Genomic DNA, 25,709 nt, shown 5'->3' with positions numbered 1-25,709 from the left:
GCCCTGGATTGAGGACCTGCTGGAGAGGATTGGGAGAGCCAACTACATCACCACCTTGGACCTCTGCAAGGGGTATTGGCAGGTCCCCCTGGAGAGCCAGTCCTGGCCCCTCACTGCATTCAGGACCCCTCTAGGCCTCTTTCAGTTCACGGTGATGCCCTTTGGCTTACATGGTGCCCCAGCCACTTTCCAGAGGCTTATGGACAGAGTGCTGCAAGTTTGTGAGGACTGCAGTGCCACCTATTTGGATGATGTGGTCATTTTTAGCCTGACCTGGGAGGAACATCTGGAGCACTTTCATCGAGTCCTAGGTGCAATCAATGCGGCAGGACTTACACTCAACCTGCAGAAATGTGAGTGGGCCAGGCAGGAAACCCGGTACCTGGGGTATCAGTTGGGGAGAAGTGAAGTCCGGCCTCAGGTGGATAAAGTTGAGGCCATTCTGAACAGCCCCAGGCCCCGTACCAAGACCCAGGTCCAGTCTTTTCTTGGCCTAGTGGGCTGGTACCGACGGTTCATCCCTCACTTTTCAACGCTGGCAGCCCCATTGACCAACCTCACCTGCAAGTTGGCCTGTAATCCTGTGGAATGGAGTGAGGAGTGTGAAAGTGCTTTCCAGGGCCTGAGGGAGAAATTATGCTCTTCCCCTGTGTTGCAGAGTCCTGACTTTGAACACCGCTTCCTGGTGCAGGTGGATGCCTCAGGTGTAGGCATCGGGGGAGTACTGGCTCAGGGGGAGCCAGGTGAGGAACGTCCTGTGTTATATCTCAGCAGGGAACTTCTGCCCCGTGAAACCCGGTACTCCACAATCGAGAAGGAGTGTCTGGCAATCAAGTGGGCGTTGGACAGCCTCAGGTACTACCTTCTTGGGAGGGAGTTTGACCTCCAGACAGACCACAGAGCCCTGACCTGGATCCAGACAATAAAGGACCGGAATGCCAGGGTGACGAGGTGGTACCTGGAACTTCAACCTTTCAGGTTCTGTGTGCGGCACAAAGCAGGCACGGAGAACATCACAGCGGACTTCCTGTCAAGACTGCCAAACATTGCCACTGCAGGAGAGGAGGGTGGTAATGTGACGAAGGCCCATCACTAACTATGGACAGCACATGGTGCACTCAGTAAAACACTCATCCCCAGCAGTAATAGTGACTGGGTCTGAAACAGAGCTGCTGCATAGAGCTGTCTCAGATAGAGGCAGCAGCAACCTGCACAGGTGTGCTGATGGTGGAGGATACCATCTTTAATTGGATAATTGAGTTAATTAGCTTTTGGTTAGTCTGGGGGCGGGGCTTAGCAGTTATAAGCCTCAGGTTACCAAGGCTTTGGGGTTAGTTTTCTTTGGTGTTTAGTCTGAGAGTGGCTATATATATAGATAGGCTTTCCCCCCAGTTTTTGTCGTTTTGAGGTAAATAAAAGCACTTCAATTTATTTTTGCGACTTAAGCCATCTGGTTATTTTTCTTAAACAATTGACCCAGTTTTTTGTGACACCTTCCAATTTTTTAATATAAAAAATTGACTTCACTATTCATCTTCACTACAAAAACCTGAGAAGTTCTTCAAAATCATTGATTCTTTACTCACCACATGGCCACTTTAATTTTCCTTGTACCATCATCCCCTTGGCCATTTAGATTCTATTGCTATCCCTGATCTTTCTGGTTTTGTTTTGCCCCAGGTATCCCTATTCCACACCATTTGACTTGTTGGACTGTTGTTGCAACTTGTCATCACGTGAATAAAAGTAAAAGATAACAGTTTCTGTTTCCAATATTTAGAACTTTTCAGTTTTTACCCACGTTTGGTTAAAACCGCCACAAAATTTGTATATTTTCTCAAAATACAACACATTGAAAGGATGGCATAAATAGTTAAATATTTGCTGATCAGGTATTGTGAGGTCATGTAGTCAGCAGACAGCAATTTTCTTGCACATGCTTCATATGACTTAGTATAAACAGCAAGTGATATGAAATGTTAGCTGGAGCTTCAAAGTCTGAACTGAAGCCGTAACTTAAGCAGGTACTGTTCAGATACAAGATCATAATATTGTTTAGAATATGGGAGAATTTCATCGGTTGAATGAGATAACATGTTGCCATGCAATGCAAAGTAAATGCTTGGTTTTGTTTGAAGTAGTATTTCTAAAAAAAGTGGTGAAGTTGTAATTCCAAACCCTGAATAAAAGCATGATTAACTGTGGCTCAGTAGGTTTAAACTACTGGTGGAGGGATGGGAACCAGAGCAGCAGATTGCAGAATGTAGGGATGGAAAAGAAGATGGATGTCAGGGTCAGTAAAAACAGACAGGAGCAAAGTACAGTAATAGATAGGTTGATACGGATAGTTCAAAGTGTGTGTATTTTAATGTGAGGAGTATTATGGGTAAAGGGAATGAATTTGGAGCATGGATCAGTACGTGGAACTACAATGTGGTGGTCATTACAGGGATTTGGTTGAGTGGGACAGGAATGGGTGCTTAATGTCCCAGGTTTTTGATCTTTTAAGAAAGATAGAGAGGGAGGTTTAAGAGGTGGGGGAGTTACACCACTAATCAGGGTCAATTTCACAGCTGCACTTGGGACAAAATGGTGGGCTTGTCCACAGAGTCTGTATGGGTAGACCTCAATAATAGGAAGGGTGCAATCACTGTGATGGGATTGCACTATAACCACTCTTCCCATAGCCACTGAAGCATTGAGAAACAGATGCGCAGACAGACGAAAGAAAGGTGTAAAGACAATGGTTTTTTTGTTGTCAGGGACTACAACTTCTCTAATATAAACTGGGACCTTCTCACTGCAAGAGGTTCAGATGGGGCAGAATTTGTAAGGCTCATCCAAGAGAGCTTCTTAAATCAGTATGTCAACAGTCCAACGAGACAAGACTGTAAGATATAAGAACAGAATTCGGCTATTTGGCCCATGGACTCTGCCCCGCCATTTCATCATGGCTGATCCATTTTTCCTCTATGCCCCAATCTCCTACCTAATCATGTCCTGACTAATCAAGTATCTATCGACCTCTGCCTTAATTATACCCAAAAACTTGGCCTCCACATTCTTCTGTGGCAATGAATTCCACATATTCACCACTTTCTGGCTAAAGAAATTCCTCCTCATCTGTTCTAAAAGGATACCCCGCTATTCTGAGGCTGTGTCCTCTGGTCTTAGACTCCCCCGCCATATGAATGATCCTCTTCACATGCACTCTATCAAGGCTTTTCACCATTCGGTAAGTTTCACCCCTCATTCTTCTGAATTCCAGTGAGTAGAGGCTGATAGGGATCAAATGCTCCTCATATGACAAGCCTTTCAATCCCAGAATCATTTTCATGAGCCTCCTTTGAACCCTCTCCAATGTAAGTACGTCCTTTTTTTAGATAGGGGGCCCAAAACTGCTCACAATATTCCAAGACAGGTCTCACCATTGCTTTATAAAGCCTCAACATTACAGCCTTGCTTTTATACTTTAGTCCTCTTGAAATGAATACTAACATCGCATTTGCCTTCCTCACCACTGACTCAACCTGCAAATTAACCATTAGGGAATCCTGCACAAGAACTCCCAAGTCCCTTTGCACCTCATTTTCTCTCCACTTAGAGAAAAGCCTACCCTTTCATTTCTTCTACCAAAGTGCATGACTATACATTTCCCGACACTGTATTCCATCTGCCAATACTTTGCCCATTCCCCTAATCTAAGTCTCTTTGTAGCCTCTGTACTTCCTCAAAACTACCTGCCCCTCCACCCATTTCTGTATCATCCGCAAACTTTGCCACAAAGCTATCAATGTTGTATATAATGCAATAAGGAGGGGCTGTACTGTATGTTTTTTTTTAAAACACAAAGTGCAGGTGCCTGGAATGTGCTGCCTGAGTCAGTGGTAGAGGCATACACTTTAGGGACTTTCAATAGATGTTTAGGTAGTTACACAAATGTGAGGAAAATAATTAGGCTGTTAATGTTGAGCAGGCAGAAGAAATTAAGTTTACTAATTTGCTTGGCTTGGCCAAAGGACCTGTCCCTGTTCTATTCCACTGTCAAAGATACTTGGATCATAATCTTTTCCCCCTATTCTGGTATTTGGCCTGGACAGCAAGTGAACCCCTTGACCATGTCTGCATGCTTTTATGCATTGAGCTGCTGCCACATGATTGGCTGATTAGATATTTGCATTAACGAGGTGTACTAATAAAGTGCCTGCTGAATGTATGTTTTAACAGCAGCACCTTTCATATATCCTTCTCTGATTACAAGTTCCAGCAGCATCATGATAAACTTGCAATGCTTTCTTTCTTTCCATGAGAACACCAACAGGCCAAGCACTACAGTACCTGAACAGTGCCAGCTTTATCAGCAAATTTAACAGTCGGAAAACTGGTCGTCGAAGGAAGGAAATCTTTGAAATGGGATTTCAGGGTAACCAAAGCAACTATAGACTGAGAAACCACCCACGGTTTATTAAGGTAAAGTCTGTATATTCCAATTCCTTTCTATTCAATAGGTAGGACCAGATCTGACTATGAGAAGGTCCATCCTCCCTTTAGTTAGGCACAGGCCATCAGGATAAAAATAATATTGATTACGTGATAGTTCTAACACCTTTCCAAGGTACAGACTGAAGGGATGGAGCAGTTTCCTGTAATTATTGGAACTGCACTTAAGATTGAAGCTACATAGCAGGTATGTAAAGAGGAGATATCCCATGATTTCTGCAAGTGGAGATTAAAGAAGCCAAAACAAATGTTAATCTCTTGGTACTGCTGCAGCAAGAGTTTGGTTGCAAAGCTTAATGAGCAATTAACACAGCCTTTGAAGACCAAAGCATTCAAAGGCCTGTCCACTACTAACTCTGTCGTCCGGGGAGGATTGAAGGAGACCAAGGTCGAAGGAAGGGGTAGCAGTGCGTTTAGAACCTGGAGGCAGGAGCATTAAAGTGGGGGTTTGGGATCATGAACAGCTGCCCCTAGGAGCATGATGTGGGGAGGTGGGAAAGAAAAACCCAAGAATTAGCTCCCCTAAGGGTTTGTTTCCTTCAAAAAATAAAGTTTAAAAAGTTGCATATCTAAATTGTCCATTTAAAAAAAAATCAAGCCTCAGGAAAGCTATCTCTTTAAACAAACCCCTGGGCATGGTGCTCAGTGGTGTCAACATCTTAGCTCACCAGATGTAAGGAGGGCCCTAATGGAAGACTGAGCAGAGCATACCTTGCAGCAAATCTGAGGCTTCAAATATCATAATCCTTCGAAATCGGGATTTGTTGGTGGATATTGTTATGTATATCAAATCCTGAGTATGGAGCTTCAAGCACCGAGGCAGAAAAGTGAAGGGAGAGTTCCCTGGGTAATCCTCCATGACCCAAAGGTAACACTCATTGAAAGCTGCTGAAGTGGAGGAGCAGTGAACTGAGCCTGGAACAGCCCTTTCCTCAACTGCCCAGCTCTCCGACCACACTCCCCAGGACTCTACGTCAGGCCATCAAAAAACACTCAGCTTTTGGTCCAGTTTTAGTTTTATACCCAAACAGACCTCCACTCTTCAGGAGTGAATAATGCCAGAAAGTTCTAGAGGAATACATCACAGATAAGTCCAATTCTGCTTTTCTCATTCACATTTTTTTTATTTCAAGAAATGTGTTCCAGTAAAGTTTTTTTTTTAAAAAAAAACAAGTTTACACAAGAATTTAAAATCATTGTCCAAACCTTAACTGATGCGAGAATTCCTTTTGCTCCCTATGCAAATCCTGTGCTCTGTTTTTGAAAAGTTCTGCCTTTTCATTGTCTTTGGTTGTACCCTCTCCTAATTTGTACATTCGACTGGTGTTTGCACAAGCCCAGATGTGACCCAGATCACATGCTTTAAGAGAGTATTTCAGGGCCTGGGCCATATCCTTGGTAACACCTGGAGCTCCCTGGATATACAAAGTACTTAAATTAAAACAGCTAGCTGCAAAGTTCCCACTGCAGGCCCTTGTATAGTAATCCCTGGCTTTCACAGAATCTGGTTTATTATCAAATATTCGTCCATCATGCGCCAATAAAGCAGCATTATGACAGGCATCTACTGACTTCTTACCACCTTTTTCACATGATTTAACAAAGTATTCATATGCAGCCTTCAGATTTTGTTGTAATCCACCTGTTTAAAAACATAATCAAAGATTTAGTTATGTCAAAAACAATCCTCTTCAATTGCTTATCAATGCATTCCTCTATGAACAGAAAACATTAGTAATGCTTCAACTGGTACCTCTGCACAGTTACTAAGTCACAATCTTTATCAATGTGATCTGGGACATATTAACCTACCCAGAAGACCATAAGACAACAAGAGGCCATTTGGCCCATTGAGTCTGTTCCACCTTTTGATCATGGATGATTTATTTTCCCTCTCAACCCCATTCTCCTGCCATCTTCCCATAACCTTTGACACCCTTTCTAATCAAGAACCAATCAACCTATCAATGATTTGCCTCCAGAGCCATCTGTGGCATTGAATTCCACAGACTCACTATTCTCTGGCTAAAGAAATCCCTCCTTATCGCTGCTCTAAAGGGATGTCCTTGTATTCTGAGGCTCTGCCCTCTGCTTCTGGACTCCTGGAAAATCATCTCCACCTCCACTCTACATATCTAGGCCTTTCAATATTTGCAAACACGAGGAAATCTGCAGATGCTGGAAATTCAAGCAACACAGACAAAAAATGCTGGTGAACGCAGCAGGCCAGGCAGCATCTATAGGAAGAAGTACAGTCGACGTTTTGGGCCAAGACCCTTCGTCAGGACTAACTGAAAGAAGAGATCTCTTCTTTCAGTTAGACCTGATGAAGAGCCTCGGCCCGAAACGTCGACTGTACCTCTTCCTATAGATGCTGCCTAGCCTGCTGCGTTCACCAGCATTTTTTGTCTGTGTTGCTTTCAATATTCGATGGGTTTAATTAATAACTCACTTCAATTAGCTTTTTTTTTGGTCTACATTGTTAGATCTATGGATTTAACTAAAATACTAAGTACTGCAAGCAAATTGGACAAGATTTTTCGAAAAGTATGTGACATTGCTGTACTATATCAGACTATTAACTGTGAATTTATGTCAGATTGGAGATTTTTCAGTTGTAAGAAGTTGGTTCAGATGGCTATTTAAAAGGTACAGTTGTTTGGAAGTAAGGGGCATTATTTCAGAAACTGAAAAGAATGGCCAGTGTAGGTTCAAGTTTGATTATTTTTGCAATGCTATTTAATGCTACCCATATCAAATCAGCTTAGTGACTTGGTATTTGATGTTATAGATATGTTCAGAGAATGTTCTACTTGGTTCTTGTGTTACTGTAGGTAAAGTCTGTAGTTAAACTCCATTAGTGCAGTCTAACCCTCCGGATTGTACAAAAACCAGGAACCTGCTCAAATGGAAGTACACCAGGTTACCAATGCACCTAGCCTTCAGCTCCATACAACAGCCTCCCACCCATAACATCAGCATTTAATTTCCAATGACTAACACGAACTACCTCATCAGCTCTTTTAGATCTCTTGGAAATCTCGTCAGTTATTAGAGACCTGTCAACATTGACTCTGTTAGCAAAGAGTGTAATCAAACATATTTCAAAAGGCCAGAAGATAACTTGTACCTTTTCCAGTCACATAGTAAGAACCAAGCTTATAGCAGCTTTCTCCATGATTGTTTTCCTCGCAATTATGCTTCAATATCTTAGCAGCTGCCTCATAATTCTTCTTAATTCCTTCCAAATAATCAGCAAGCCGTTGACATCCTGCCAAGAAGGAAACGTTAAGATAATTTATCTGACATCTAACTAGGTGATTATCCACATAGTATAGCTTAGCTGCCCAATCAGTGTTTCAGCTATTAAACGAATCTGAAACCAAGAAAGAAAATGACTGGCGTAATAAAATACAGTGAAGACATAGATTGATTTTAGTGACACATCAAAGAACACTCGAGGCCAACCTCAAAAGTTTGATTAACCTACAAAATCGCATTGAACACTCAATGTTCCAGTCCAGAGCAAGTCCTCTGCTCGCACCGTTCTATGAACTGGCTTCTGTCACATTACCCAGAAACGTGAAATTAAATCAGGTGGCAACTGGCCTGCAACTATCTACAGTATTTCCGTTTTCCATCTTTGATTTCTGAACCCTCCCCACGCAAACCTTTGTACACATGTGGATATCACAAAGGTAATTCAATGTCACAACAAAGTTTTGAATACATGTGATCAGCCTCCAATCTCTGCCTAAGTCATTCCAGAACAGCTACTGGTATCTGCTTGATAGTACTGAAAAGATCCCAGGCAAGTCATGTCCACAGAAATCACATTTGTTCTCTTATATAGAAGCTGTGAACTTAGAGTCTATGTTGGTTCTTGCAGCAACCTGATCAATTCCTTTATCTCACATTTCTCTGTAATACCAAATGCCTATCTGCTGAATCATGATTTCTTAATAAATCACCTGTGCCAGGGCCAATTTACAGATTCCAAATCATTTACCAACCAAGATGGGGAAGGCAACATGAGAAACCCTAACCCTACCTGGTCAGAGGGGAAACTTACAAACTCCACTGACTGCTCTTAAAAGTCAAGATCAAACCCAAGCCACTGGAGTTTTGAGAAAGTAAAAAAAAGGAATAGGCCATTCAGCCCTTTGGATCTGGTCTCCGAGCCAATTGTGGTCAATCATCCATTTCAATTACCCTGTTCCCATATTTGCTGCACAATACTCATTTTTTCTTTCTTTTTAAATCTTTTTATTAAATTAGTACACAAAAAGTAAACCATGTAGACACTAATATACTGTTGCAATATAAATTTGCAAGAGATATTAATACACAAAAAAAGTTAGTACAAACAGTGCAGTTTAGATATAAAATAACAAGGTAATATAATAGTATACTAATTTTCCATACATATCAGTAAAGAGAAGGACCCCCCCCCAAAAAACCCCTCCACCGTGCAACTAATCTAAAAAGCAAAGCAAAGCGATGGGCTAACTAGGTAACAAGTAGACTTAAACAATTTAAAACAATCACGTCCTCAAACCCGATCTCCATTAAAAACAGTTAAAAAAGCAAGAAGGGAATGTAAATATGGGCAAAGAGAAAAAAAAATTACATTAAATGAAAATGTTGAATAAAAGGTCTCCAAGTCTGTTCAAATTTAACTGAAGTATCATAAAGATTACTTCTAATTTTCTCCAAATTTAAACATAGTATCGTCCGAGAAAACCAAAAGAATGTAGTTGAGGCATTAATCTCCTTCCAATATTGTAAAATACATCTTTTCGCCATTAAAGTAAGAAATACAATCATTCTACGGGCTGAAGGGGAAAGATTAGTGGAAATTTTAGGTAATCCAAAGATAGCGGTAATAGGATGGGGAGAAACTCTTAACCCGTGTCAGAAAGGTGTAACGGCTATTATTTATAATACTATCATGAAACTTAGGAAAGCTCCATTTGGTAAGATTAGGTCAGATTGGGAAAAGGAATTGGGCTTTATTATTTCGGCGGATGACTGGGCGTATATTTTACAACTAGTCAAAACTTCCTCTATCTGTTCCAAACATTCTCTAATTCAATTTAAAGTTGTTCATAGAGCACATATGTCTAAAGATAAATTAGCTCATTTTTATTCTCATATTAACCCTCTTTGTGATAGAGGTCATGGGGAGATAGCTTCCTTAACTCATATGTTTTGGTCCTGTCCTACTTTGGAAACTTTTTGGAAAGACATTTTTAATATTATTTCAAAGGTATTGAATACTCATTTTTTAAGCACTAAGGAACACATCTACTTCCTTCAACATATGAGGTGACAGACTACCCACCTTCAAGGAAGAGAATTCCACAGGTTCACCATTCTCTGGGTGAAGAAATCCTTTGATCTCAGTTCTAAATGGTGTAACTCTGAACCCAAATCTGTGACCACTGGCTGTGAACTCTCCAGCCATTGGTAACATCTTCCTTTTATTTAATTTGTCTAGTGCTGTTTAAAGGCTTGTGTTTCTATCAGGTCTCCTCCCATTCTTTCATACACCAGTGAGTTAGTGAATACTTTATTCGATCTCTCATCAGTCTTGCCATTTCAGGAATTAGTCTGGTAATTGGACTAATTCCTGAAATGGACTTCTCAGAAGACCAAAACTGCACACAAGCTCCAGATGAACTCAATAAGGGTACCACTGCTATGTCACTGTAGTCTTAAATGTAATCGAGCTGGTTATACATTCAACCATGCAAAACACTCTTAATCAGCAGTAAGTCACTAGTTCATGAACAATCTACTCCTTGATACCAACCAGGACCAGAATTCAACATAGCCTTATTCCAAACAGACAAAGGATCACCTGCAATGAAAGGAATTGACCTTGACATCACTGCTGCATTCATGGAGCTTCAGTAAAATTAAATCAGTGAGAATTAAATAGAAAGTTGTACATTGTGAATGCTGCCAATTTAGCACAAAATAGGGATAATTATGATTGATAGATACCATTCATCTCAGCCCCAGGATAGCCCAGTGGGACTCCTCAGGGCAAATAGACAAATCATCTTCAACTATGTTTTGCAATAACCTTCACAATTCTTCGGGTAACAAATAAGTCCCTGCAGCAAAACCTGAATGGTACTGAGACACAAACTAATGACATACCACTCAAGTGTTAGGTTATAACTATATTAAAGGAGTTGACCAATCTCCCTTTGACAGCTGAACTGGGCAACTATATAGGGATTACTATTAGCAAGAAACTTAGGGTCAGGTATATACCCTATGGCTACCAAAGCAGGCTACAAGTTGCACTGGATGACTGTTCCTGTTTCTTGTAAATATTTATACCATCTACAAGGGATACAGCAGGAGTACAATGGAATACTCCAAACTTACCTAGATGACCACAGCCCCCACTTCTTAAAACTTCAAAGCGACCTTTTTGACCAGCGTCCCATCCACCACTCTGAGAATTACTTCCACCTTCATGGTAATGATCTATAGTGCATACAAAACACACCTGCACCACCAGCCAAACGTACTACCATCTACAAAGGTAGGATCCACTACCTGGAAGAGCAGATGCAGAAGTCACACCTCACAAATCAAAATCACACACCACACGGGCATGGACATACACGCCAGTGCCGCCTTTAGCGACTGGTCAGTACTCCACATCTCCCTATCAATCTGCAAATTTCTACCACAAGAATTACATCAATCGAAGTGGGCTGCGGGCTTTCCACTCACTACTTGGAAGTGATTAGGAATGGGGATGATATACTGCCCCCCCCCCCCACCCCGCAGCACCATCGTGCGTATGTTGAATTTACAAAGACTTCTACCTTCCGGGTCCTTCTCCTTGCGGCACTGGTAACTATATTCGATGCCCAGGTTGTCCAGGTACTCCTTCACTTCTGTTTCATCCTGGAAATTAACAAGACCCGACATCGCCACCGCGGAGAAGCTTCGGGACAGCGCCGAGTCCCGAAACGAGAAATACCGGCGCCGCCTTTCTGACCTCTAACGTGGAGCAACCACGTTCGCAACCGCCCCGCCCGCACTTCCTGTACCCTGATCAGCATGCAGGGCAGGGCAGGGCAGGGAGAGCGGAAACGCGGGTCACCACTCCGCCGGTGTTCACCACCACCCCCCGCGCCGAGCGGGGACGCCGCAAGGCCGGCAGCGAGTTTGATTGACGTTAGTGGTAAACAAAGGAGGGGGCAGGAAGAGGCGGAAACGGCCAATGGCGGAACGCGGCGGTGCGGGGTGTAACCAATGGGAACGAAGGACCGGGTGGGCCGGGCTAAATGTCGCTGGGACCGGTTTGGTCTGTCACCCCGGAAATTGTTTCTGGGTGGTAGATCACCGGAGTTATTTACACGGAATGTGGTTGAGATGAACAAAAACCCTTTTGCATTCGAAGGAAGAAGTCATTTAATGTTCTTAAGCTGCAGAGTGGTCTGGTTCTGTCAGGCATCTTTCCTTGTGTGACCAGGTCCTTGCCCTTGTTTGTTTGCCGGTCATGTTTTTGCTTGCGTTGGCTCGGAAGCTCCGTTAGCCCGCCGGCCGCAGCCCGCCGGCCGCCGCCCGCCGCCCGCCACCCGCCGCGATGGTAAGAGAACGTTGTGTCGGTTTAAGCCCAAACCGTCGCGGGCGTTCGCGAGACACCGGGGCCCCGGGCCGGGCCGTGCTGGGCGTCAACCCCCACCGGCCTCCTTCATTTGCGTATGGCTGCAGTCAGTCGTTCATCGATGCAATTTGGTGACCTAAGGCCAGTGCGTTACTTTAGTCACTACTTCGGCCAATTAGTGATATAACACATTTTCCCCGTGTGATTATGTGACTAATAATCTCCTTTAGATCCACTTCTTTATGATGGTTCAAAGTAATATATTAACTGCATTGACTTCAGAGCTCAATGAAAGAATGGGCTAATTGCTTATAATTGGGAAGTTAATTCCGTTAAAATGTTTTTATTGCCGCAGATTTTTTGATCGGCTGCATCAGTAGGTATCTAGATTTGGGCAGCTGGTCTTGTTGAGGGCTCTCAGTTTCGTCTCGACTTGTTAAATGTTGCCATGTTTTGTAGTTAAAGGATGCTGTATCTGTAACTTTGATGGAACGCTCGATTTGTGGCGTGAATGCTGTTTGTAACAAATGGCTGGATTGAACAGAGCAGTTTCTTTCTTACCATTCTCAATGTAGGATAGAGACGACGATTATCATCTGCTTCATAGTTTGGGCTTTAGACAATGTTAGTACAGCTGGCGCATTTTCACTTGAGAAGGTAATAGTGAGGAACCCTCTTTACACTGTGACAATCTTTCTGGAGAGGGGATTCCCACAGCTGTTTTGTAGGAACTTCTGGGAGTTATTACCAGTGATTATAGGAGGAGTGATGATGTATTTCAAAGTCAGGGAAGCGTGAAATTTGAAGGTTCACATATGCTTATTTCCTCTTCAAGTTGGTAAGGGCTGTGGGCTTGGAAAGTGGTGTCAAGAAGTCTAGATGAATATTGAATATTGTGCTGGTAGGTTGTATATATCACAGACGTGCTACTGAAGGTAGAGACAATGAATGATGCAACACACATAAAAGTTGTTGGTTAACGCAGCAGGCCAGGCAGCATCTCTAGGAAGAGGTACAGTCGACGTTTCGGGCATGTTTACCAGCAACTTTTATGTGTGTTGCTTGAAATTCCAGCATCTGTAGATTTCCTCGTGTTTGCAATGAATGATGAATGGATTGCTATCAATCTCCATGGAATGTTTTACTTTTTGTCAACTGACGAGACAAAAAGGTTTGAATATCTTCACTCTTACTGTTGGTTTGGTGGGGAAATACTACTTTAGCCAAGCTTTCGCTTCTTAAACACAATGTGTGTGCTAAATGTGTGAAATTAGTGGGAACGTACCTCTTGATTGCTTTAACTTTTGTATTTCCTACGAGTTACTTTTTTTTTATTAATACTTCAGAAACATATTTAGATTGCAAGAATCAATTTTCTTGCATTGCTGTATTTTGTACTGCACATGTGTAAACAATGAGGGAGGTTTGGAAAATAAGCAGGAATGAACTAAAAGTTGAAATAAAAAAAAATCATGGGAATAATTTGTGATTGCTTTTCCTCCCCAAAAACTTCTTTATTTTATGGGGTGCTATGCAGTGACAAAGCCAGTGAAATTTCACCTGTCCTCAGTTGCTCTTGAAGAAGGTGGTGATCCACCACCTCGAGCAGCTATATTTCACATACGGGTCATAGTGCTGTAGAGGAGTTCCAGGATTTGGATGAGATAATGAAGAGGTGTTGATGTATTTGCAAGTCAAGATGTGTGACAGGAGGAAAAGCTTGCAGACAATAGTGTTCCCGTACACCTGATGCCCTGGTCCTCCTCGTTGCTAGAAATCAGGGTTTTGGGCATATTTCACTGTGTCGCTACGGTGTATTTTGCAGGTGATGCACATCATAGTTGTGGTGTGATGTACTGCAGTAGTAGGTAAATTGAAGGAAAATTTTTAATTGTTAACAGGAAGTTATAAACTTAAATAATTTTGCAGAGTGCCTTTGGACAAGAATGATATGATTTGAAAGGGTAAAAATGTTAAGGGGACAAGAGTGGCAATGCCACTTAGAGGGATTATGTGCCATGAGGGAAATAATGCGTACGGAAAGAATAAATAAGATTAGGGCTCAAAGGTTAAAGAAGCTAGTGGTATTTTAGGGATTACTGACCATGTGAGAGCAAAATGAAAGAAAATCTGTAGTCTTTTTGAATTTCAAAAGATGAATAGAAATGAGAGTTGTTATTTTGGGCGATTTTAGTCATTCACTTGGTATTTGAGGTGTGGTGAGAGGAAAAGTGGACAAATTCTTCATGTATATTCTGTTTTCTCCAAAACAGCTTGTAAGCCCTGCTTATGTTGCTAAATCTGGTTACCAGTAATATAATAGCTTGGTTCAGTGAGACATAAGATACAGGAGCAGAATTAGAACATAGTACAGGCTCTTCAGCCCACAGTGTTGTGCCGACCTCCAAGATCTATTTAACCCTTCCTTCCCACATATTCCTCCATAGAAACCATAGAAACTACAGCACAGAAACAGGCCTTTTGGCTCTTCTTGGCTGTGCCACACCATTTTCTGCCTAGTCTCACTGACCTGCAATAGAAACCATAGAAACATTTTCTTTTTATATATGTGCTTGTTTAAGAGTCTCTTAAATGTCCCTAGTGTATCTGCATTTGCCTCTACCAAGCCCTAGCAGTGCATTCCACCCCCTTACCACTGTGTGTGTGTGTGTGTGTGTGTGTGTGTGTGTGTGTCTGTGTGTGTGTTTTTCTTAAAACTACCTCTGACATCCCTCCCTATACTTTTCCCGATCACCTTAAATGTATGTCCTCTTGTATTAGCCATTGCCACCCTGAGGAAAAAGGCATTGGCTGTCTATTCAATGTATACCCCTTACAATCTTGTACACCTTTAACAAATATCCTCTTATCCTCATTTGCTTCAATTAAAAAAGCCCTAGTTCATTCAATCAACCTTTCTTCACAAGACTTTTGTGTGAAAAATTCAGTCATGCTGTGATCACCCATTCCCAGATGATCTATAACTACAAGGTCATTAATTTTACCTGTCTCATTGCACAGGACCAGAGCTAAGAGAACATTAGGTTCAGTTACACACTGTTCAAGAAAGCTATCACAGATGTATTTCCTGAAGTGCTCTTCAAGACTGCCTCGAGCAAGTTGATTCAAAATCAGGTTTATTATCTCTGATGTATGTCGCTCAATCTTTTCTCATAAGACATGTTCTCTAATCCAGACAGCATCCTTGTAAATCTCTGTATCCTCTCCAAAGCTTCTGCATCCTTCCTGTAATGAGGCAAGCAGAACTGAACACAACACTCCAAGTGTGATCTGACCAGAAGTTCTATAGAGCTGCAACATCACCTTGCAGCTCTTGAGCTCAATTTTCCGAAGGCCAGTACACCGTACACTGCCTTAACCACCCTATCAACCTGTGTGGCGGTTTTGGTCATTCTTTGCTTTTCCCTTGCACTGATGTGATGAAATGATTTATATGGATTGCATGCAGAGTTTTTCACTATACTTCAGTGCATGTAACAATAGTAAAACGATTTACCAATTATTTAGCAACATAGGACATTACAGCACAGGAACAGCCCCTTGGGCACGTTGCGGTTGTGCTGACCAAATATTGGGTGACTGCATACGAATCTTGGGGTTCCAGGCCTACAGCTCACTGAAAGCATCTGTACAAGTTTATTAGGATGGTATAGAAGGCACCCAGTATGTTCGCCTTCATTGGTGAGGGGCATTGAGTATAAGATTGAGGATATGCTGCAGATATATGAAACCTTAGTCAGACTGTACTTGGGAGAATTTTGTACAATTCTGATCACTCCATTACAGGAAGGGTATGGAAAGGGTGCAGAGAAGGTTCACTGCGACGCTGACTGGATTAGAGAGCATGAGCTCCAATGAGAGGGTGGACATACTTGGGTTGTTTCCTCTGGACTGGTGGAAGCTGAGGGGTAACCTGATGAGAAATTATTAGATCACAAGAGGCATAGAGACAGTAGACAACTGGTACCTTTTCCCACAGAGTGGAAATGTCTAATACTAGAGGGCATACATTTAAGGTGAGAAGTAGGGCATGTGTAAAGGAAATGTACAGGACAAGTCTTTTTACCCAGAGTGGTGGGGTGCTTGGAAAGTGTTGCCAGGTGCAGAAGCAGATATGACAGTATAGCAGATGGCCAAAGGATACAGTGGGATATAGGATCAGCTGCAGATATGAGCAGAGAAATGGCAGAAGGAGTTAAATCTGGTAGGCTGTTCAGCCCATGAAATCTACTCCATCTTTCAATCATGCCCACTTTTTTTTGCTCTCACCCCATTCTAGCACCACCTCCTCATAACCCTTAACTCAAACCTATCATAAATCTATCAATCTTCTACCTTAAATGAACTAGCTTACCACACCTCTGTAACAACAAACTCTGCAGATTCACCACACTGTGGCTGAGGAAATTCATCCTCATCTCACTTTTAAAGGGATGACCCTTTTCTATGGGGCTCTTTCCTCTGATCCTAGGTTCTCCCACTAAAGGGAATATCCTCTCCATGTTCACTTTACCCTGTCCTTTTCAGTATCTGGTAGGTTTTAATGAGATCCCTCCTCATCCTCTGAAAGCTGTCAAGTACAGGCCTGGAGACATCTGACACTTGCCATGTTTATCTACTTATGGGCGCTGGTCTTCATGAAACCAGTAACTGGAGGTACTCGCACTTCCTTGTACACCATACAACTGATGAGATCCCTGTAATTTGGAGGACAATAATGTTTTCACGATAATATTATCTTAAGGCTGGCATGATGTGATAAAGCTTGAGATCCAAACAGAAAAATGAAAAATTGATAGAAAATCTAGAACAAAAAACAGATTAGTGGAGGTAAAAGGTAATACAGGTGCACATTCCTTTATCCAAAATTCTGAAATCCAAAAAGCTCCAAAAACTGAAGTTTATTTCGCCAACAGCTGATGTCACTCAGGTGTGACGTGGCAGCACTAGCAGAGGCTGCCAGACATCAGTTGTGGCTCAGCGCTCGTACTGGTTACACGTGCATTTGCTGTTCACTGATATTTTGTGTTCACTGTTGACTTTGTGTTTAATTTCACTGTGAAAATGTCAGAAAGAGCTGCAGATACCCCAATGGGTAACAATGAGAAAAAGAGAAGGAATCTTCTCTATCAATAATGCAGAAAGTGGAGTTATTGCAGAAACTTGATCATGGTGTGTCTGTGCGGCGTCTTACTGAGGAAAATAGTGTTGGAACTACCACTGTATATGATTTAAATAAACAGAAAGACAAGTTACTGAAGTTTTTCAGTGACAGTGATATTGATGTTCTACATTTATTCCAATAAGTCATTTACCACGTGTTTGATTTGGTTCGTTTGAAGCTGTATATTTTGATGTTTTACTGAATGTTTTTGTTAGAAATATTTTTTCTTGTCATTATTCCCTAAACAATACAATACAGTATAACAATTACTTACATAGCATTTACATTGTATTAGGTATTATAAGTAATCCAGAGATGATTTAAAGTATATGGGAGGATGTGCGTAGGTTTGGTGCGCCGCTGGGTCTTAAAGTCCATCGCATTGGGACAGGTTAAATAAGGGACTTGAGCATACGTGATTTTTGGCGTCAGGTGGGGCGGGGGGGGGGTCTGAAATCTGAAAAATTCTGAATCCCGAAATGCAACTGGCCCCAAGGATTTCGGATAAGAGATTGCGGACCTGTAGTTGATATTTGGACACTTTATTGAATTTGGATGTAGGCCTAGGGAGAGCCTTATTTAAAATGTACAGATTCAAGAAAAAAAAAGGTGGAATAATTCTTTAGAAAACTAGATTTGTGAAGACAGATAAAATGGAAGCTGAGAGATGGAATTTGATTTTTTTTGTAAAGAAAATACAGTAATAGCAATTGTATTCAATGTTGCTAGCCTTGACTGTATAGGAAAACATAGATGCTGTAGATGTAGGTTCACAGGATAGTATTACAAACGTAGATACAACTACACACACACAATGCTGGAGGAACTCAGTAGGCCAGACAGCATCTAATTTTGGGGGGGGGGGGAATAAAAAGTAGTCGATATTTCAGGCTGCAACCCTTTGGCATGAAACTAATAAAGCTAATGTGGATCTACTGTTAAGTCACAAAAAATAGGGAATATGAGATCTGCAGTAATAATGAGTCAATGTGAAATCATGTGTTATTGGGTTGCTTACTTAAAGATAGTGTGGCTTATGGAATGTACTGCCTAAAAGAGCAAAATACAAAATTTGAAGAATGGCTAGATAAATTTCTTTTTAAATGTTGATTTGGTTTGATAGAAGGCCAAAACTATCTAAGAAAAATACCAATTAGTTGTAACACTTGAAGGGCCAAGGGTATTGATGGATCAAGAGGGCTACAATAGAAAATGGGAAATTTCAGCATATAGCATTCATGTTGAGTTAATGACTTTGGTGGGGATTTTTGTTAACAATCAAAACTAGAATGGATACGTAAAGAATGTAGAAGTATGATTAACTATCTGTGTAATGAATTGTTAACATGGTGGTAAATATCATATGGAGCTTGCTATGTGAGCAACAGTTTGCTCTCCATATGCCCAGGCTTGTGTATCTAGACAGCTAAGACGTAATATCCATGGTTAACTTGGACCGACAGAAGCCTCACTCACCCAAATGTTGTGTGACTGGGTCAAAATACTTGTTTTAATGTGACCTCTATGTATAAATATTTCATTTTATTTTGCCATTTGCTTCTTTTGGATCTGGCTACTTTACTGAAAAAAATAAAGAAATATTCTCCACTTGATTTTGTGGATTAGCAGAATGGGGAAGCCCCCTGTCTTTGTGCGTTGTGTTGAATGGGGAATGAGAGAAAGCAAGGTGTCAAGAGGACTGATGAAGATTTGAATAGGTTTATTTTTGGATATTTCATTTAGATTGGAATCAGTTAAGAATTTCTTTAGATCATAAGCAAACACGAATTGACATGTTAAATGGAACAAAATGAAATGCATGTGTGTTCAGAAAGGCTGATAATGTTTTAAAATTCATTTCAGTCATCTGCTACTTTTGTAGCGAAAGCAGTATGCAGATCTGTCTAGATATCCATTGTGCAAACAGATCTATATTCTGTCAAATACATTGCATCATAAATTTATTGAATGTTTTGAAATGTCAGTGCATTTCTGCATTCATACTTACATCAGACATCCCATGCTAATTGAATGGATTTTGAATGGGAAGCTGATACTGGTGAGTTGGTTTACATTTGACTTCCAGACTTCCTGGATTCCTGATGCAATTCCTCTACTTAAGAAAATAAGCTATTTTTAAATCCACAGATTTTTTTGGTATATCGTGTTTGGGGTTGTTATTTGATTCTCTAACATGAAAGCTGTTATCTAAGATCAGTGGGTTAGCTGTTGGTCTCTTTTAGAGTGATAAGGTCTTTCTGGTTACATTGCCTTTTGCTCCTGGTCATAATTGTTATTCTTGCAACTTCAAGCAAACAAAGGTTAGGCACTCAAACTTTCCTGGAAGTCCAGTTGGATGAGATTAGTACAAGTAAACAAATTGTTCTTGTTTTGTATTTTAACAAAACTGCTTTTTAAAATCTTGATTCTCGTAACATCAGTTAGAGCTTAGGCTGAGGTTTCCCAACCTGGGGTGTACAGACCCCTTAGTTAATGGTAAGGCTCCATGGCATAAAGGTTGAGAACCTCCGGCTCAGACCAATACATTTATCATTAGACCATTATTTCTAATTGTTTATGGCACTATGTCTCTTAGCAGTAGTGACGCACAGTAGAAGCAATTATTGTGTGTTAAAGTCATGGGGTTTGGAAATAGGTTCTGGTTTAACTCATCCATGCCAACCCTGGTGCCCACTGTTAATCCCATTTGTCTGTGTTTTGCCCATATCCTCTAAACCCCTCCTATCCATGTACTTAACCAAATATCTTTTAAATGCTGTTGTTGTACCTGACCCGACTACTTTCTCTGGCAGCTCATTCCATATATGCACAGTCTCGACATGAAGAAGTTGCCCATCGGGTGTCTTTTACATCTTTCCCCTCTCACACTGAACCTTTGCAGTCTAGTGTTCAGTTCCCTTCCTTGGGGAAAAAGACAATGTTCAGCTTGTCTGTACCCTTCACTTTATCTCTTGCGTTTTAAGAAATAATGTCCCCAGCTGCCCAACCTCTCCCTGTAACTTGAGTCTTAGCAGCATCCTTGTAAATTTTCTCTGCATGCTTTCCAGTTTAATGATCTCTTTCCTATCACAATAGACAATTCCGATCAATTGTTTATCTCTTTGATCCTAAAAAGTTCCCACTCAGGATCTTTATTCCTCTATTATCCAATATGTTTGGCTTTAACCAGTTGTTTCAAACCTGATTTCACAAGTGTCATTGCCTTGAAGATTCAGTGAACTCTGAAGCCACATTAACTATTTCACGATCTGCTTTTAATTCATTCTGCTTATTTGAGGTCCCCTCCTTAGCTCACTGCCTCACTTGCACATCAACAGCGACATTCCAGGACCACCTTACTGATACCATACAGTGCAAACTATCCTATATCTTTCACAAATAAAAACGCAAACTTCAGTCAAAAATAATTAATTATCTAATCTTAGCCATTATTAATGTAACTTTTAAATCTGATTAATATTCATTGGTAAATATAATTCTTGTTCACAGCTTCCCCTTCCTTAATTTGGTCTATTAACATGTTTCCAAGTGCTCTGGCCAAAGGCTCTTTCAGTCCATTTCCCAGAACCTATTCTCACTGTATACTCTTATTCAGGAACCTCAGTCTTGTCATGGCCCTCCTTAGCTTGTACAAATTTGATTCATTTTGTCAACTGCTGAGGTATGATTTCCCATTGGGTGGGTAATGGTCAGCTGGCTTGCATCAAGTATGAGAGCCCAAATAATGTGCCAGGTGTGCCATGTGCCGACTTGATGCGGAAAACGTCATTTGTAAAGCCAAATACTGTGGAACAAGAATCACCCACGCAGTCAGTTCTCAGGCAGTCAGTCCTTCATGTTGACAAGGACTTTTGCTGGAAAGAGAAGTCTGTGCTTTGCACACACTTTTATTAAAATGGTATGACTTCTCCACAAGTGCACAGACTTGGTCAAGAAATGACCACAAAGATGAGAAACTGTATGATCAGTGGCATCAGCTTGCATGTATGATCATCATCGATGTTAGAAACTTCTACCTCTGGTGGTCTTTTATCTAAGTTCTCACTTTTGTTCAGAGAAGACATTAGTTACCATGGTAATTGTATCAAGGACCCGAACTTTATACGTAATAACCAAATTCCTCCAGGAGCCACCTAATCTTTCTCATCTTGTGCTCTGTTAGTAAATCATCCTTGTGCCTGCTTTGCTTAAAATATGCAAGTCTTCGTCATTTCCTTGCAATATGTTGCATCTGTTAATGTACAGTAGTTCTACTCTAACTTAGGTCTCCATTTTACCATGATCCATTATCTCTTTACATTGTGTTGTGGTTTTGTAGGCTCCCAGGCTCATCCTGAAGAGATTGTTTTAGTTGTTTGCTTGTTAGTCCAGTTACAAAAACCAGGTCTGTCTTTTAAATATGTAAAAATTCCCATTGTTAATGTTCCTTATAATTGCCGTTAACCTTAGAGGCTACGTTTTGTGCCTGCCCTTTCACAATATTTTTTTAGGTTCATGCATTAGGTCGCTTTCAAGATATGCTGTGCTGTTCTAGAATAGTAACAGTGGCAAAGTTGATTGTTTTGTATGTGTGGAGATGTTTCTCTTTGTTTAAAAAACATAAGAAGAGTTGCTGCCTTGTTTTGCGAGGAGGGCTTGCATCTGGCAGCTGATGGTAAATAAACCTATAAATAAAACGTAAATAGTTTTTAAACTTCCCTTTTTATGCCACAAGGTTAGATTATGCAACTTTGCATTATAGCAGATCACTATGTGGACCATTGTCTAGGAATGCATCCTTTCTCTCCCCCCCCCACCCCCAATTACACAGCAGTCACCAAATACAAATATTTATAGTTGATTTAAGATATTTTATGCTGCTCTTTGTTTCTTTTTGTATCAACAGGAAGATTTCTCTCCTCTTTCATTAACCGATATCTGCTTAGACTATTTGAGGGTGAATTTAAGTAAGTTTTGTTGGGAAAGGACAGATGGCTCATTCTGTCTTAAGGAAGCTGTGGTGTTTCCACAAGAACTGGCAGATCGTTTACTGCAAAAAATGTCCTTGAATGGTAAGTTTCTTTTGAATCATGGAAACTGAAAAATATTCAGCTGTGGCTCCTGTGCGTGTTGTATCTCAATTTGCAAGTAATGTTTCACCTATTCTCTTCCCTGTACAAAACCGCTGTATCTACAAAATCCCATCACAAATAATGACATTTCTCTTTTGCTTTTAAACTACCAAAGGCTAGTGTGTATTAATTCCAGCATATGGTCTTTCAAACTTTCTCCCTAGACTTCTAAGTTGATGAATATGCTAGGAAGGGGTAGTGAAAGGATGTTTGCACAGAGGAATGCGCTCGATGGAGTGTTTTCTCCATCTCTCCTCTCTCCTCTCTCCTCACAAACAGTTGATTGGTGATCCTCGTAACATTTTCTTGGTGGTAATTGATTTATTTTTCACTTTTGTAAGCACACCAGCCTGGAGCTCAGGTGAGCCAAATTATAATGGTCACTGCAGTGAATTAAGTGATTGATTAGTTTCTGGCTGTTAACTTTAACCACTGCTTTTAATTCCAGTGCATTACTTTTATTGATTCCTTGTCCTTTTACATCTGTTTATTTGACTATTTTCTCAGAACAGAGTGAAAAGTTAAATCAAACTGGATGTTGTAGTCTTTTACCTAGTTACATTTAAAAAAATAGTTTCTGAAAGTTTACTTCTAAATATTATCTCCCCTCCCCTGCTGTATTTTGCTGGAAATAGTAATGTCCTGGAGGAAATAAGTCTTGGTTCTTATCAAATAATCACTTTTGAAGAGAATATAGAATTAATTTGTCCATAAATTGCTGATGTGGACAGTTCTTGGACTATTGATGTTGGCAATACTTACAGTGGTTGTCTCTTTCTCTGGTTGCTTAACATAATCTCATGGTGGAAAGATGCATGACATTACATCATGGTTAAATATTTCTTGGATTTTTTTCAATGAATCTGGTTAATAACACAATTAGATCAAGTTCAGAGTCATGCTCTTTCTTTTTTCCCCCTCCCTCCTCCCTTTGTAGAGTCAGCTTTATAAAAGATTAAATTTAGTACAAATACTACATAAAATAGATGATTCTACTGCGTCTCACAGGGGAAGCAAGAATTAAAGTGCCTAGTCACAAAAGAATGTATTAAAGAAAATGATCTTTGTTAAGGAGGTTTTCAGGGGAATTGGAGGCAAGAGACTTGATGAGCAAATTTTAGAGTTTGGGATCTTGACAGGTAGAGATACTAATGCCAATTAAATTTGGGGTGAACAAGAGCAGAATCTGAGGGTGTGCTTGGAATCTTGGACAATAGACAATAGGTGCAGGAGTAGGCCATTTGGCCCTTCGAGCCAGCACTGCCATTCACTGTGATCATGGCTGATCATCCACAATCAGTATCCAGTTCCTGCCTTATCCCCATAACCTTTGATTCCACTATCTTTAAGAGCTCTATCCATCCCTTTCTTGAAAACATCCAGAGACTTGGCCTCCACTGCCTTCTGAGGCAGAACATTCCACGTATCCACCACTCTCTGGGTGAAAAAGTTTTTCCTCTACTCCGTTCTAAATGGCCTACCCCTTATCCTTAAACTGTGGCCTCTGGTTCTGGACTCACCCATCAGCGGGAACATGCTTCCAGCCTCCAGCGTGTCTAATCCCATAATAATCTTATATGTTTCAATCAGATCCCCTCTCATCCTTCTAAATTCCAGTGTGTACAAGCCCATTTGCTCCAATCTTTCAACATTTGACAGTCCTGCCGTCCTGGGAATTAACCTTGTGAACCTACGCTGCACTCCCTCAATAGCAAGGATGTCCTTTCTCAAATTTGGAGACCAAAACTGCACACGATACTCCAGGTGTGGTCTCACCAGGGCCCTGTACAGCTGCAGAAGGACCTCTTTGCTCCTATATTCAATTCCCCTTGTTATGAAGGCCAGCATGCCATTAGCTTTCTTCACTGCCTGCTGTACCTGCATGCTTGCTTTCAGTGACTGATGTACAAGAACACCTGGGTCTCGTTGTACTTCCCCTTTTCCTAACTTGACTCCATTTAGATAATAATCTGCCTTCCTGTTCTTAACACCAAAGTGGATAACCTCACATTTATCTACATTAAACTGCATCTGCCATGCATCTGCTCACTCACCCAGCCTGTTCAAGTCACCCTGCATTCTCATAATATCCTCCTCACATTTCACACTACCACCCAGCTTTGTGTCATCTGCAAATTTGCTAATGTTACTTTTAATCCCTTCATATAAATCATTAATGTATATTGTAAACAGCGGCGGTCCCAGCACTGAACCCTGCGGTACCCCTCTGGTCACTGCCTGCCATTCTGAAAGGGACCTGTTAATTGCTACTCTTTGTTTCCTGTCAGCCAGCCAATTTTCAATCCATGTCAGTACTCTGCCCTGATACCATGTGCCCTAATTTTGCCCACTAATCTCCTGTGTGGGACTTTTATCAAAGGCTTTCTGCAAGTCCAGGTACTCTACATCCTCTGGCTCTCCCTTGTCCATTTTCATAGTTACATCCTCAAAAAATTCCAGAAGATTAGTCAAGCACGATTTCCCCTTTGTAAATCCATGCTGACTCGGACGGATCCTTTTACTGCCATCCAAATGTGTCGTAATTTCATCTTTTATAATTGACTCCAGCATCTTTCCCACCACTGACATCAGGCTAACCAGTCTATAATTCCCTGTTTTCTCTCTCCCTCCTTTCTCGAAAAGTGGGACAACATTAGCCACCCTCCAATCCACAGGAACTGATCCTGAATCTATAGAACATTGGAAAATGATTACCAATGCGTCCATGATTTCTAAAGCCACCTCCTTAAGTACCCTGGGATGCAGACCATCAGGTCCCGGGGACTTATCAGCCTTCAGACCCAACAGTCTATCCAACACCATTTCCTGCGTAATATAAGTTTCCTTCAGTTCATCCATTACCCTAGGTCCTTTGGCCACTATTATATCTGGGAGATTGTTTGTGTCTTCCCTAGTGAAGACAGATCCAAAGTACCTGTTCAGCTCATCTGCCATTTCCTTGTTCCCCATAATAAATTCACCCTTTTTTGTCTTCAAGGGCCCAATTTTGGTCTTAACTATTTTTTTCCTTTTCACATACCTAAAGAAGCTTTTGCTATCCACCTTTATATTCTTGGCTCGTTTACCTTCGTACCTCATTTTTTCTCCGTGTATTACCTTTTTAGTTATCTTCTGTTGCTCCTTAAAAGTTTTCCAATTCTCCGGCTTTCCACTCATCTTTGCTATGTTATACTTCTTCTCTTTTACCTTTATACTGTCCTTTACTTCCCTTGTCAGCCACTGCCTACCCTTA

General features: G+C 41.1%; 2 protein-coding genes across 2 annotated transcripts in view; one reads left to right on the top strand and one right to left on the bottom strand.

Moving 5' to 3' along the window:
• Positions 1 to 5,618: 5,618 nt before the first annotated feature.
• Positions 5,619 to 11,713, bottom strand: coa7 (cytochrome c oxidase assembly factor 7). The gene is made up of 3 exons (XM_072273732.1): positions 11,352 to 11,713; positions 7,631 to 7,771; positions 5,619 to 6,142 (listed from the first exon to the last, which is right to left on the bottom strand). The coding sequence occupies exons 1-3, from the start codon at positions 11,455 to 11,457 to the stop codon at positions 5,694 to 5,696; spliced, it is 696 nt and encodes a 231-aa protein (XP_072129833.1). The 5' UTR covers positions 11,458 to 11,713; the 3' UTR covers positions 5,619 to 5,693.
• zyg11 (zyg-11 family member, cell cycle regulator) overlaps positions 11,665 to 25,709 on the top strand; it is a 50,878-nt gene continuing 36,833 nt past the window's right edge. Inside the window, exons 1-2 of the mRNA XM_072273730.1 lie at positions 11,665 to 12,121; positions 22,231 to 22,396. Coding sequence (XP_072129831.1) covers positions 12,119 to 12,121; positions 22,231 to 22,396 — 169 coding nt within the window. The 5' untranslated portion in view covers positions 11,665 to 12,118. The remainder of the gene's footprint in view (positions 12,122 to 22,230; positions 22,397 to 25,709) is intronic.

This window comes from Mobula birostris, chromosome 12 (genome assembly GCF_030028105.1).
Source record: "Mobula birostris isolate sMobBir1 chromosome 12, sMobBir1.hap1, whole genome shotgun sequence".
In the NCBI taxonomy this organism is placed as follows: domain Eukaryota; kingdom Metazoa; phylum Chordata; class Chondrichthyes; order Myliobatiformes; family Myliobatidae; genus Mobula; species Mobula birostris.
This window is presented reverse-complemented; position numbering and strand designations above follow the sequence as displayed.